The sequence below is a fragment of the Onychostoma macrolepis genome, chromosome 23 (genome assembly GCF_012432095.1).
Source record: "Onychostoma macrolepis isolate SWU-2019 chromosome 23, ASM1243209v1, whole genome shotgun sequence".
NCBI classification, from domain to species: domain Eukaryota; kingdom Metazoa; phylum Chordata; class Actinopteri; order Cypriniformes; family Cyprinidae; genus Onychostoma; species Onychostoma macrolepis.
The window spans coordinates 14008000-14022443 of NC_081177.1; the positions used below are offsets into that span (position 1 = coordinate 14008000).

General features: G+C 39.0%; 1 protein-coding gene across 18 annotated transcripts in view; it reads left to right on the forward strand.

The window, feature by feature from the left end:
• The window catches only part of hspg2 (heparan sulfate proteoglycan 2), a 112634-nt gene that overhangs the window by 21411 nt on the left and 76779 nt on the right, over nucleotides 1-14444 (forward strand). For all 18 annotated transcript variants that reach the window (XM_058762906.1, XM_058762890.1, XM_058762895.1 and 15 more), the window contains exons 2-3: nucleotides 9932-10046; nucleotides 10533-10601. In XM_058762906.1, coding sequence (XP_058618889.1) covers nucleotides 9932-10046; nucleotides 10533-10601 — 184 coding nt within the window. The remainder of the gene's footprint in view (nucleotides 1-9931; nucleotides 10047-10532; nucleotides 10602-14444) is intronic.

The following is a 14444-nucleotide window of genomic DNA, read 5'->3' on the forward strand; positions in this document are numbered from 1 at the left end:
CTAAAGCCAAGACGACAGGTGGTGCCAGATTAGCTCCGACAGCCATGAGAATAAGGATCGGAAGTTTGTTACTTTCTGAGAAACCAGAGCTTCATGAGAATTGTCAATAACCTGCCACAACTTGCTTCAGATCGTTTTCCCTACATGTTATGAGCAAGGCTTGGATGTTCAAACTCTACATATGAATTCAATTGTTTCGCTGTTTCTTAAACGCATTCACATGTTGAGAGCACTCATTTACATCTGGAAACTAGGCTATGTTGTTTACTATAAGGTGAAGGTCAAGTTTCCTTTTAAAATAACTCCCTTCAATCCTTCTATAAATCAAAACTTCACCCAAAAATGAAAATGCTTTCATCATTTACTTATGTTGTTTTGAAACTGTATGACTTTGTATCTTGCAAAGATTATTGGCTCAGCCAATAGCGCGAGTTGGGGTGGAGATTTCTGTTTGTCCAACCAATAGCTGACAGGAAGAGTTTTCGTGAAATTCTCTTTGAAAATAGTGTGACTTGTCCTGCACTTCAGCACTTTAAACTTTATTTGTCCAAAGCGCTCTGTAACATTCTCCAGTACTGGCTTACTGTCATTGTCTTGCTGTCAAACGTTCATAAACCTTTGCGCTCTCATCTTGACACGTCCACTGCTCTGATAAACATTATTCTGTTTGATTGTGTCTATCCTCTCTCTCGGTTCTCTGGAGCCTTGTGGCATCACTCTTCAAAGTATGTTCAGTCACTTTGCCAAGGTTCCTTTGGAAAGAGGACAGCGTCACCAAGACAAGAAAGGAAGTGCTTCTTAAGTGACAGCTTGCTGCAGGACAGAGGACCTTCCTGTTATAAATAAACAGCTTTTCCCCTGTGCGCTGCCTCTGGCCTCAGCACCTCCACGTTCAGCTGTCGTCTGGGGGAACTAGAGCTGCTCTCGGTCTCCAAAGTGCAGGTCGCCATAAAGCTCTTATTACCGGAAACACTGCTGTATTTTTAGACTCTTAAATTGCTCTGCCATGTTTATGTTTATTTGTTGTCAAGAAAAAAAGAGGCCTTAAAGATTAGATTTGTACCACAGGCTTATGCTGACCAGTTTTAAGGTATTGGGTCGACTGTGTCTTCCTTTATTTCGTTGATATATAAAAGCAGTGTCACATGATGCATATTCAGTAGTTCATTTGAGTTTGTCATTTACCTAAAAAAGTGCAAGAATGAATGGATGTATTATCTTTCGGATAAAGAAAGATCTGTTTTGATGAAAAACAGAGATATGGGACTCTTAAGGTATACAAGGTTTCATTTTAAATGTACTTTGGCTTGTGTTTTTAATTTTTAAAATCTGATGGCTCCTCTGGTTCCGTGGCTTTATGGGTTAGCAAAATGTCCACAGGTTGGACACTTGAAAATTTCAGATGGAGTAGGTCATCCAGGTATTCTTCACTTCATGAATACTGCATATTTAGATATCAAACCCAAAAAATCTTCTATAAATAAATTTAAAAATACAACTTATTTTTATGACTGCAAAGTAGTGTAGTAGTCAAAAGTATTTTTAAGTGAAATTTTAAAAACGTCTGTTTCCCTCTAACATTCGAGTGCTGTTGAGCGGATTTTTAAACACTGCTGATTGGCCATAGTGTTCGCACTCTCAACCGATATGACTGTGATTGGCTACAATGATCATCGCTTCATGCTCTTCACTGAGTGCTCACACAGAAGCACATGTGAGCATTATAATGCCGTGCCTATCAGAGGATTCATCTATGTTCAGATATATTAGGGATCTGCTGATAGACATGGCGTGATTCTCAATTCTTATTTGTGCATCCTCGTTTCCTTTCCTCGAGTCTAAGCTCCACCCCCCTTAGGAGACGAGGGAAGGATGCAATGTTAAGTCAATAAAACACTTCCGCAAAGGATACACCTGTGTATCCTCGGTCATGACTCCTCAGGAAGCCTCCTCGGTCCTCTGTCCTCGCCTCCTCGTGGTGCGATTAGAGAATTGAGATGTCCTACAATATGGCTGAGCTCGATCGGTTTCTGGGGCATAGGATGGAGGACGGAGGAGTGAGGAAACGAGGAGGGATATTGAGAAGCACCCATGGCTTACAAACACTCCTGTGTGCTTCAGTGATGATCGTAGCAGCCAATCACAGTCATATCTGTTGAGGGCGTGAACACAATCAGCGTTGTGAGAATCTGCTCAACATTTCTCAAATGTTAACAGGAAAATTTTTGTACTGACTGGTATCGCGGTCTGTACTTTTGACAACACTACTGCAAAGCTGAATTTTGAGCAATTACTCCAGTCTTCAGTGTCACTGACTATCATTTTAATATGCTAATTTGGTGCTCATGAAACACTTTTATGTCATTATCAATGTTGAAAACCATTGTACTGCATACTATTTTCGTAAGAGATTGTGTACTTTTTCCAGGATTGTTGGATGAACAGAAAGAAAAAAACAGCATTTATTTGACATCTTTTGCCTCATTATAAATGTCTTCACTATGACCTTTTACCAATTTAATGTGTCCTTGTTAAATGGAGCAAAATATGTTCAGTGAAACTAATGTATTGATAATAGAATTGTTTACCAGCTGAAATCTTTTACTGAAACCTTTTAAAACACAAGGTTTTGTAAGAACTCTCTGACCCATATTTTACGACCTATGTTTTATCCTCTGTGACATAATTGTGTGAAGGTCCAGAAACACGGGGTGCTGTCAGAACAGAACATTCCAGGCTGAAACAGTGGAGGGACTGTAGCTCCTCTGTGTTTTTTTGATGGTGTAAATTGGAGTGTGGTGACAGTGTGGTCTGAGGCAATATTGAAACCTTGGGGTTTCGTACATAGGTGGTCTGCAAGTGCAGGAGCTCTATTGGTTCCCCTGCTGGGGTGATAATTGAGGGGAGAGTTCTCCTATAGGTGCCATCTGGGCCCCCACAAGTAGGGAAAGCTGCTTCCTCTGGAATGCGCTCACACATTCGGCCCACCCACACACATCATTAGGACAATTAAGATGGTATCAGTTCACTCGATTAAAACTGAGTTAGTAGATGCAATCAGACTGACTTGAGCATGATGTCAAGGCAGATAGTTCATATTTAATTGACTGCGCCCACTCCCTTAATTTTCGGTCGTATGGCGTCAAGTTGTCAACAAACTCTCTGAGTCATGCTGTCAAGCCCAGGCACCTCCTATGATGTTGCCATTATTAGTGTTGGATATAGTCTGCCTTCTGGCTTCAGACCTAGTTTGAAGAGACACGTAGGCTCTTATTTCATGACTGTCATATGAGCAGCTGGCTCTGTCTGGCCTGAGCGTCACCTGTCTGAAATGCACCATTTCTGCACTTCAAATACATTACAGATGATGTCATAGTAATGGGCAGAATTATATGTTGAAAAACAACATGGTCTCTTCGGACTAGGAGGTTTTCCTTCGTTGCGTAGAATCATACTTTCCATAACAGTGAATCAAATGGTGTTTAACCAAACTCATCTTGCATGGCACTTTACAGTGAGGTTTGCTTAAGACATGAGGTATGTGTAACTTGACAATGTGCACACAAACACTCCTTTGGAATGACTTTTCCAAATGTTGGGTATTGACCTTTCAGTATCAGTAACTTGGTGAGTCAGACAGTTATTGTTAACGGAAGTGATGAATAAACGCGACTCTAATCCTTGACCACAAAACCCTGATCCTTCAATCCCGGGATTCCAGCAGTGTGAGTAAGACTTCCAGATGGTGGCTGAAGTTACCTCAGTGTGTACTCTTCAATACCACACTACTTTCCTACTGTACACAGTCAGATGAAGCTGCCTTAGCACCCTCTTGCATGTTGTGAGTGTGCTTCAATCAACAAGTGGGTGGGTGTTGCCATACTTAACCACTGAAGCAGGAGCATGTATTTCCAAACCATTCTCTGAGAGTTTCAGGAAAAGTTGGGAAATGCTGAATTTTATACAAATTAGGTGAAAACAAAATGGGTATCAGGTAGGGCTGGGTGATATATCGCATGCAACATGCATGCGCATCTCGTCAGTAAAGCTGGTTCCTTGATTAGCAGTAAATCTCCATCACCTGTTTTCAAATGGAGCGGCATTTAATACACGGAGCCATAGATCACTGACAAGCTACGCAATATCACGTTCATTATCGCAGATGAATTGCCTTCGATAATGAATGCAATACTGCCTAGCTTGTCAGTGAACTACGGCTCTGTGTATGAAATGCCGCTCCATTTGAAAACAGGTGATGGTTTACATCAACAGATTTACCGCTAATCAAGGAACCGGCTTTACTGACGAGATGCGCATGCATATCACATGCGATATATCGCCCAGCCCTAGATCAGGCAGTTGCAGGAAGTTCAGGCAAGTTAAGACTGTGAAATCTGTCAAATTCAGAGTTTTGCATGGCAAAAAGTCAAAGTACACACCTAGAAAAGCTCTCAGATTCCATCAAAAATACAGTATCTTAATTTGTGTTCCAAAGATGAACGAAGGTCTTACGGGTTTGCAATGACATTAGGGTGAGTAATTAATGACAGAATTTTCATTTTTGGGTGAACTAACCCTTTAAAATCCTAAATTAAATGTTCACTATTTAACGGGATTGTTTCTTCAGAAAGCTTGGATTAAACCACTTAATTAAAATGGAATTCTTTTACAATGCCTTAGTGAACTTTTTGAATCATGAAAGTGTTGGGGAGGCAGTGTCAAGGAAAGCTTCTTGAAAAAGTGAACATTGCAACTTCCTCAAATCATAATCACTAAGACCCTGTTTTATGGCCGGTACTACTAATGTCCATTTCACCTAATCTGATTCTAAGTGGACAGTGCTTAATACAGATTAGTAAATTGTCTCAAGCATTTTGCGATGGAATCACTCAAGCAATACATGGTGGTAGTTGGAAACCCATGTGACCACATAGCATTTGTAGTGTAAGTGCTAATCAGCCCTAATGAATCCTGGACAGGATTGCTTGCCTACCTATCAATCATTGCACTAAAACAAGAGCTTTACCAGGTGTAAAAATAATGTTGACCACTTGTGACCAGGTCATCTGAGACTTTAATACCAGGTCCAAACAGTGCCTAATTGTCTTGACCTTTCGTTTTTCACAATGCCGATTCTCCCATGCAAGCCTGCACAGGTCAGCTGCTTATTCACAAAGCCTGGTTCTGAGTAAATAAGCCTGGAGATCGGTTTGACGCTGAGCTAGATGACTGCTCAGATGTGCTCATTGTGATGGAGCCACTCAATAGTGAAAAGTGAAGCAGGAAAGAGTCTCACTGGGAAGGGTTGTTGAGAGAGTGGAAAAGAGGAATAGCAAGGAAACCTGATTGTTTAAACAGTGGCAGAGCGAAACTCCCAGCTCACAGCTTCGAGTTCAGCATGGGAAACAGCTGCGCTGGGCACATCAGGAAGCATGTATGTCAAATCTTGCCCAGTACTCATTGGAATGCCTGTGGGAGTCCTCGCTCAATCCCAAATGCATGCTTTGGGTCTACGTGGGAACGCGTGCATGACCTGAGGGACCTGCATCTTGTTGCCAGAAGTATGCTGTCAGCCTTTGTCCATCCTTTTCTCCCCCCAGGCCCATATGGAAGACCGTAACAACTTGTTTAAGAATGTGCCTCATCCACTGAGTATGCTATGGTTAAAGTGAATGAGGCATGTGTTTGCTGAAAAGGTTTGGTGTCAAATCCTGTCCAGAGTGCTTTGTGTAGTTGAAGGGTCTCTCTCATCATGGTCTTTATCCTGAAGGTGCTCAAGCTGAGGTTTAGTGTCAAAATTGGCAGCTCATCATCACCTTGCATTCTCCTGCTCCGAGAGGTTAAACTTGCAGAGGAATCTCTGTTCCTACCTTGTATGCCTTTTGATATTTCTTTCACTTGCGCATTCATAAATCTTTGCTGGTGTCTTATCTCTGTAGTCATCCCCTGCCTGTCAGATGGATGTTTTTCTATAGCCTCTGTAGATGATAGGTGTGGAAAAAGTGAATTTCACTGCAACTCCCTCATCATTCACCCTAGCACTGCTCCAAAATATAGTGAGCTGCTTGCTTGGGTAACCATTGCTAACGATCACGGAAACTCATAAGTGACTGATTTGGAACATTCTACATAGACAGAAGCTCCATCTACATGAACAGTATGAAGAGTTTGATGTTAGCATGTTTCTAAGCTAACAAGCATGATACGCTGATGAAGTAATTCATAGCACACCTATGTAAAAGTACATTTTTATTTTCACTGAGGTAATTTTTTTTAATTTTTTTTATAAGTTTCCTGTCTGCCATTTTTAAGTTTATTTTCCCCTGAGCTCCTCCCAGTGATTGCATGCAGGAGATGTCCAGTGTTTCCTTCTAATTTGGCTAAAACAAGAAATCTTAAATCATTAAGATTAGGTTTTGACTAGGTTTCGGAACAGTGCACCAGTCAACTATTCACTTCTTCATTTCAGTTCTTCTCAAGAAAGGAACATGGCTAAAAGTAGTGCAATATCAAGAGAGGAAGTGCATTTTCGAGATTCAGGTCTCTGCAGAGCAAAAGTGGGTGTTTCTGAATTGCTAGGCATTTTCAAGCTGCTGGGTGTTTCTAAATCATGCAATCAAAATGATCCCCCTGCCTTAACCCCACCCCTAAACCTACCGTCACTATGATGTCAGCCAATCAAGTAACATGGTCAAAAAACGCCCCGATCTGGTAACTCCCATTACTTTGCTGCAGAGACCTATACTTGGCATTTTCTGATAGGTGAATGCTAATGGAAATTTGCTAGCACCTCTAGCCCTGCAGTATACAGCGAGTTGTTTTATGGAGGTCAGGAAGTTTGCCCTCCGGTCTGCCTGTATCAGGCTGTGCTTTGGTGTTCTGGCTCAGATGAGGGTATAAAGTGCATATCTCAAGCTTTCACCTACTTACCGCTCTACAGTTTACATTCCATTTGAGTGTTTACAAGAACCGACATCCCCTTCACGTCTATGAAATCCTTATGTAATACAGTTTGGCAAGTCCAGATTTCATGTACTGGAATTTGTTGCCACTCAGAAGCATTTTATTCAATTTTTCCATTGCCTTTTAGATAATGACTTGTAAATTCAATAGTCAAGAGTTTGTATTGCCTTCAGTATAAATTGTTTAATTAACAAACAGTGTGGTATGGCAGTGATATTTATTTCTGACAACACTTTGAAAGAGAAAAATGTTGCAAATATTAATTGCAAAGTAATTGCAGAGTCATTGCTGCAACAGCTGCACTCCAATGCGAAGAAAACCCAAATACTAAATCCTTTTCTCACGCTGTACTCGTAAGGCCTTGGAAATTGGAAGTGGGTCTGATTGGGGGTTAGAAATGCCAGAAAGGGGTGTGTGTGGGAGCGGATAAGCCTCCAATACTCTTCGGCAGTGTACATCTGTCCTTTCTAGCCATCATTATTGCTCTTTGGAGGCTGAGTGTGAGTCACTCATTAGAAGTGTGGAAGTCCAAGCAAACTGGCCAAGACCATATCATTCCCTTTGTATTCCATTTGTGTCACCCTGTTCTCTCAGCTTATAAATTGTCCCTGGGCATAGACATAGCAAATTTGGTTTCTTGCCTTGTAAACAGCAGCTGGGGAAACCCTAGAGTAATCTTGAGGCTTTCCACCAGGTTCAAACATCTTTTGCAAAACGATAGCGCTTTGTCTGTTTCTTTGCCATTCCTGCAAAACAAATTGTGAATGGTATTGTGAATGGCATAATTGGAAAGTAAACAGTTGGATTCCTTTGACAGTGGCATGCGGTATGTGTGTGTTTGTCTGGGCTATCATTTCCTTGGCTAGGTGAACTCAAGCCTTTTAAGGCTGGAGAATGACCTCGGAGTTTAAGCAAGTTAGCCATTTTCTTGGTTTTACATGAACTAACCATGAAGTGAAAAGTCTGTCATCCTTTACTGACCTTAACTGAAACCTGATTGTATTTCCATACAATGAAAGTGAATGGTGACCATGACTGTCTAGTAATATTTAAGTTAATAATGAATTGCATTTCATTCTATTCATCACATACTGTAAAGCTATCACTTGGTTTTGGAAAACTGGAATAATTTTTGGGTGAGCTATACTTTTAACATTTATACCCTGTAATACTAGTAGATGGATAAAAATAGTCCATTTGAATTGTAAATTCTTTCATACCGTAGTGATTTGTTTCCTTCAGTTGTGCTAAGTTGTGTGTCCTATCTGGTGACAATGAAATTGACACACATACTTTTTCTGAATCTTCTCACCAAAAGTATGCTGCATTACAATTATGGATGACAATAATGACAGTGTCTCGTTTCGGGAGGACTCCATCCCAAGGGACAGGGAAGCAGGCGATGATCACACCAAAGGTTCGCTGAGCAGATCCAATTGAAAGAATTTTGCCAGTCAGCGCTTTCCCTTTGAAAAAGCTCCAGGATTGTTGTTTTAGAGTGTTCAGTCAGGGGAGAAAGGATTTGGGGGGGGGGGATCAAGTTATTTATTTGCGGGAGCCATTTAAATGGAAGCTGCGGCCATGATGGAGATGCAGGGAAATGAGAACTGGCGGGCTATGAAGACCCGAAAATACCAAATGTGGCATCTTGCCAAACACGTATACAAATGTGAAGATGAGAACTAGGGTGCAGAAGAGACATGATTGTATAAAATCATCAAAGTTTTTGTTGCTGACCAAAGAAGTGAATAACAAAGGGCACTGCTGATCGAGTTCAATTTTCCGCTAACTATGCAAAATGCTTCCAGAGAATCCATGTATAAAGTTAATATGTTCATTTATTCATACAATTTTTGATTTAAATTAAAATTTACACTTCCATTCAAATGTTTGGGGTTTGGTGAGATTTTTCTCTTATCTTTTATGCTTACCTAAGCTTTATTTGATCAAATATACAGTAAAACAATTTAAAATAACCGATTTCTGTTTGAATATATGTGATTTTATTAATTTGTTGGCAAAGCTGAATTTTCAGCAGCCATTACTCCAGTCTTCAGTGTCACATGATCCTTCAGAAAACAATCGAATACGCTGATTTGCTGCTCGACAAACATTTATTATTATCTGGCATTAAACAGGTTAAAACAGGTGTTCTACTTTTTCTTGGAAACTGTGATTTATATTTTTAGCAGAACTCTGATGGATTGGAAGTTCAAAAGAACTGTATGTATTTGAAATGGAAATCTTTGTAACATTATAGAAGTCATTACTGTGAATAGCAATATTAATTTCTTTATAAAAATCTTACTGACCCCAAACTTTTAAAGTTTGAGTACAAGTCGTCAGTGTCTATTTGACAAATTGTGTCAAATTTTACTTTGACTAGAGTGAAAATCATATATTTAGTGTTATGAAATGCTAACCAATATTAAACATGTTCTTTGGAAATCATGCTGTAGTTGATAATATTTCAGAGGTTTTATATATGCTGTTATATCAGATTTTTATGACCTCTCATGGGTGTGACATTAATCTCTGCGTGATAAAGTACTTCCACACTAGTACCAGCCCTGTGCTATTTGGTTAGGGTGTTATACACACACGCATATATACACACACACACACACACACACAAACACACACACACACAGTATGTTGCTTAAAATAGTTTCAGAGGCAAAAGCTAGCTTAATTTATATGCTGATACCACTTTGATGCTGTGACATTCAAACATTTTGAAGTTGAACATTTGTACTTGCATTTCATGTTTCTATGATGTGTGCGATATGCATTTTTGTGCATGCACAGAACAAAGACATGATATTTATCTCTTCTACCTTCAGTGGAGCCAGAAGGCATTGACTGTTGTTTTTGCCTCTCTCTTCTGTAGGTATCTCATAACTCAAGATGTGTTTGGAGATGCTGATTTCAATCCCATAAATTGTGGTTTCATTTGTTTTGACTACAGGTAGTTCAGAGCTCTAAAGTGTGGGATGAGGTGCCCTTTCCAGAGGAATTAGAAGAGGAAAACAAGCGGCCGGGAGGTTATGTGGATGATGAAGAGTACTATGATCCTTCAGGAGGTGGGACTATCTGAATGCTGCACTGCTTAGTACTTATAAATAAGGAATTGTAATGTTCATTATGTTGCTATTCATTATGCCTAATTGAAAGTGACAGTAAGGACCTTTATAATTTTGCAAAAAAAAAAAAAAATAAATCATTGCGAATAAATGCTGTTCCATTGTGAATTCATGCTGAATAAATTTCTACAAAAATATTAAGCAACACATGTTTTCAACATTTATAATAATATGAAATGTTTCTTGAGCAGCAAATCAGCATATTAGAATGATTTCTGAACCATCATGTGACACTGAAGACTAGACTAATGGCTGCTGAAAATTCAGCTTTGTCATCGCAGGAATAAATAACATTTTCAAATATAAAATATATCAAACAGTTATTTTTAAATTGTATTTTTTTACACTGTTTATTGTTTTGATCAAATAAATGCAACCTTGGCGAGGCTAGGAGATCTGTATAGGATAATTACTTTTTTCCTTTAGATATCAGTGGAGAAGAGGATGGAAGCACCCCTGAGCCAAGCACGGTTGAGCCAGGCGTGCCTATAACAAGTGAGAATCCTTTTTTTTTTTTAATTGAAGAGGCAGTATTACAACATGACAGTAGTCACAAATTTCATATCAGTGTGATAAAAGAGATGCATCAACAGATTCTGCAAACACATTGCTTTAAAACATGAAACTGTTTTAATGATCTGCTGAGGCGTTATATAGAGTTGTTGCGTCTGCTGAATTTGTGTCTCAGTCACGTCCTGTCACCCGCCTTTGCTCACAGTGATGAGACAGCAGCTTCATCATAACAAGGGCCTCAGATTTGTGCCAGAGATCCAAACAATACTCATTTCTCCTTTCATCAGCTGAGATGCAGAAGTGTAAACATTGCAGCAAACATGAAAGTCAGTGTAAGAAACAGCAGCTGGAACAGACGATACAAACACCGTCATGTATTGATTTCCTTACGTCCCATGTTTTAATTCTCACCTTTCATGATCTTCTCTTTGAGTTTTATTTTATGGTAAGAAGTTTTGTGTAGTTATTTCATATAAAGCGGAGTTTAAATTACACATAGAAAATAATGGATTCAAATTCTAATGTAAATCTGAACTATTTTAGTTTTAGGATTCTTTAAATTTAAAAAAGTTCAAAAAACCATTCAAAAGTTTGGGGTCAGTCTCATTTTGGTCAGTCTAATTTTATTTTTATTTTTTTAAAGAAATGTATTAAATTAGGATGCATTCAATTGATCAAAAGTGACAGTACAGTATACATCATTGTTACAAAAAATGACAAATTTCAAATGCTGTTATTTTGATTCTTTCATCAAAAAATATTGAAAAAAAATTAAGTATACAAATCCCCACAAAAATATTAAGAACTGTTTTCAGCACTGATCATAAGAAATATTCTTGAATAAATTAAATGTTAAAATATAATATAAATAAATGATAAAATTCTAAATATTTCACAATATTACTGTATTGCTGTGTTTTTAATAAAATAATTCAGCCTTGGTGAATGTGAGACTTTTGTTCAAAAACATAAAATCTTACCCAAACCTTTAAATGGTATTATATGTTATAAAAACAAAGAAATATTTATGAAACTTTTAGGCCAAAATAAGGGGACTAATATAAAGAAATTATGAAATTTATGTGCATTTTTAATAGCACTTTCAACACAAATTGTTATGTTAATGAAATAATTTGTAATGGGAAAAAATCTGTTATTTATTATGAAACAATAGTCACATATCTCATTCTTTATGTTGTGTGGCACCCAGCCTCCTTTTGGAAACAGACCTTGCGTTATTTAGATAACAAATACCGAAAGTGTCTCAGCTGCAGTGTCAGACTCCTGCATGTTCCCCTCTATCTTTTCTATCTTTGGACCTCTTCTTTGGAATGGCTTTTGCTTCCCAGTCTGTCCTTTTGGAGTCAGTCTGGGCCATTGTATTGCATGACATCATGGTGGAATGATTGTTTTGGTAAGAGCTCTGCAGCCCGACACCTGAGCTGAACTCCCAAAATAGCACTGCATGGACACCTCCACACAAATATGCTGGCTCTTAAATTAGAAAGGGATATTTCAGCTGTAGCTTTAGTGTATTCAGAAGATAAAGTACCAGAGGGTGACAGTGTCAACTAAGAGGTGCCAGATTGATTGGGTCAACTCTTAAACATCACCTCTGTGAGTTTCAGTTACGACGTGACCTCCTACAGACTCTAAATTCTCAAAGCTAACACACAGTTTGCTAAATGTAGACCCAAATTCAGCAGATGAAACTTGAATCGTCTCTCTAAGTTTGAACTGGAGAGATCTGATGATCTGATGACCCACTGATGATCTTTGAGGTTCAAGACACCACATGAGGTTGGTTTGAAGTCAGGATGTCTTCATTTATCCAAGCATATTTCTGATCTCAGTGGATTTGGTAGAATCATGAATAACAAATCAACATCTTTTAACAAAAATATCTGCCACATAACATTTTAAGGCTGGATTGGTTGAGACCATGAGTCAGCCATTGGTAATCCCCCTTCTAAAGGGGGAAGTTTATTCTCTAAAGCCATTTATAGATCCGTGCCTGACAGCACTTGGGAAAGAACATTTGGCTTCCTGGAGTGGAGTATTTGTGGATGTCTAACCTGTGCGCTCTTTTTCCAGAGGTCTGTGTGACCACCTTTCCTTCCCTGTCACTGATGAGAGTTCATATCCTGCTACTGTAGCACATATTACACAGCATCCTGTTTTTCTGAAGCGCTTTCCAGATCCATATTTTTACACATGGGGCATCTGTAATTGAAATTGCTACATACATTGACCTAAAGTTGTCTTTATTGTTAATTATGAGATTGAAAGTTTGTAGTGGCATGAGCAAGTGTATTATGATGATGGTTATTAAAGTTAAAATGTAATTGTGCTAGGCCCTGAATAGACCTTGAAATGGTTACCTTTCATTTAAAGTATCGTCTCAGTCTGAAAGATGCTTCTTAGAAATATTGAAAACAGAAACATAATTTGATAGTTGTTGTGACTCAGATTTATGTAATTATTTCATATTCAGTGAGGTTTAAAAGTCCTTGAAAACAATGGCTTCGAAATCTAATGTAAACCTGAACTACTTCAGTTTTAAGATTCTTTCAAATTTAGAGCAAAGAGAAATTACACTACTTTTCAAAATTTGGAGCCAGTCTGTTTTTGTTTTTTAATAATTAAATATTTGTATTCAGTTAGGATGCATTAAGTTGTTCAAATATAATAGCTGTCATCATGATTATTAGATTTAAAATGCAAGGGTGCTTGTACCTGAATAGACCTTAACAGGCCCTTACAGAAATTGAGGGCTGTAACTCTCAAGAGGGCAGGGGGCGCTACACAATTTGGGGGCTCGTCCGGGATCCCTGGTATTATTTTTCCACTAAGCAAAATTTTCTGTGAGTTTTTAAGCTTAACCTTCCTGGGTATTATATCTGAACATAGTTCCTCTTGAATTAATGGGTTACTGTGAAGAACTATCTCACTGGTGTGAGAAGGTTGCTGTTGATGAGAAGCATGCACTACTACTGCTTGGAGTTCCTGCCAACACTGAAGTGTCATCTATTGAAGAAGCTGTACAGAAAGTTAAAGCCTTTGGAAGAGTGCTCGTCAGAGACACTATGGTGACACCTACTCCCAGCAGTCTGCTAGTACTGTGCGAGTGTCGAGAAGAAATTGACTCCACTCGTATACCCATGGAGCTCCAAGAAAATTATAATTTAAAAGGTGTGAAACCAAAAGCATGAGGTTTGAAGAAAAGTTTTCAAATTTCCTGGGCAAGATCATGAATGATGTTCAACAGTTGTTCTCTTCTGTTGGTTCAAGTGTTTCAAGTGCCAGCACGCCTGAAACCATCATCCATGCAGTTGGTGAACTTCTATGAAAAGTCTAGTCTAGTCATCTAGTCTTCTAGGACAGTCATTCCACTTAGCGACAGCAGCGCATAGAGACAATTGCGCACTTTTTCAGCCACTGTTCCCACTCCTTCTGGAGAAGAAACCATGGAGAATTGGATTGAACAAGCCCGCCTTATGATTTCAGAATGTGAGTGTTCTGAAAAAGAAAAAAGGAGAAGGATAGTGGAAAGCTTAAAGGGTCCTGCTCTTGAAATCGTCAAAGCAGTTCGATTTCTAGTACTGATGCCAAAGCTCTTCAATACATTGAGGCATTGGAAAGCACCTTCGGAACCTCTGAATCTGGAGAAGATTTGTATTTTGCCTTCCTCCTCCTTCGTCAAAGTCGTGGTGAAGCTCTATCAGAATTTCTGCGCAGAATAGAGAAGTCACTCAACAAGGTGGTGCAGAGAGGTGGACTGTCTCCACAGATGATGGACCGAGTAGAACAGATGATACGTGGTGC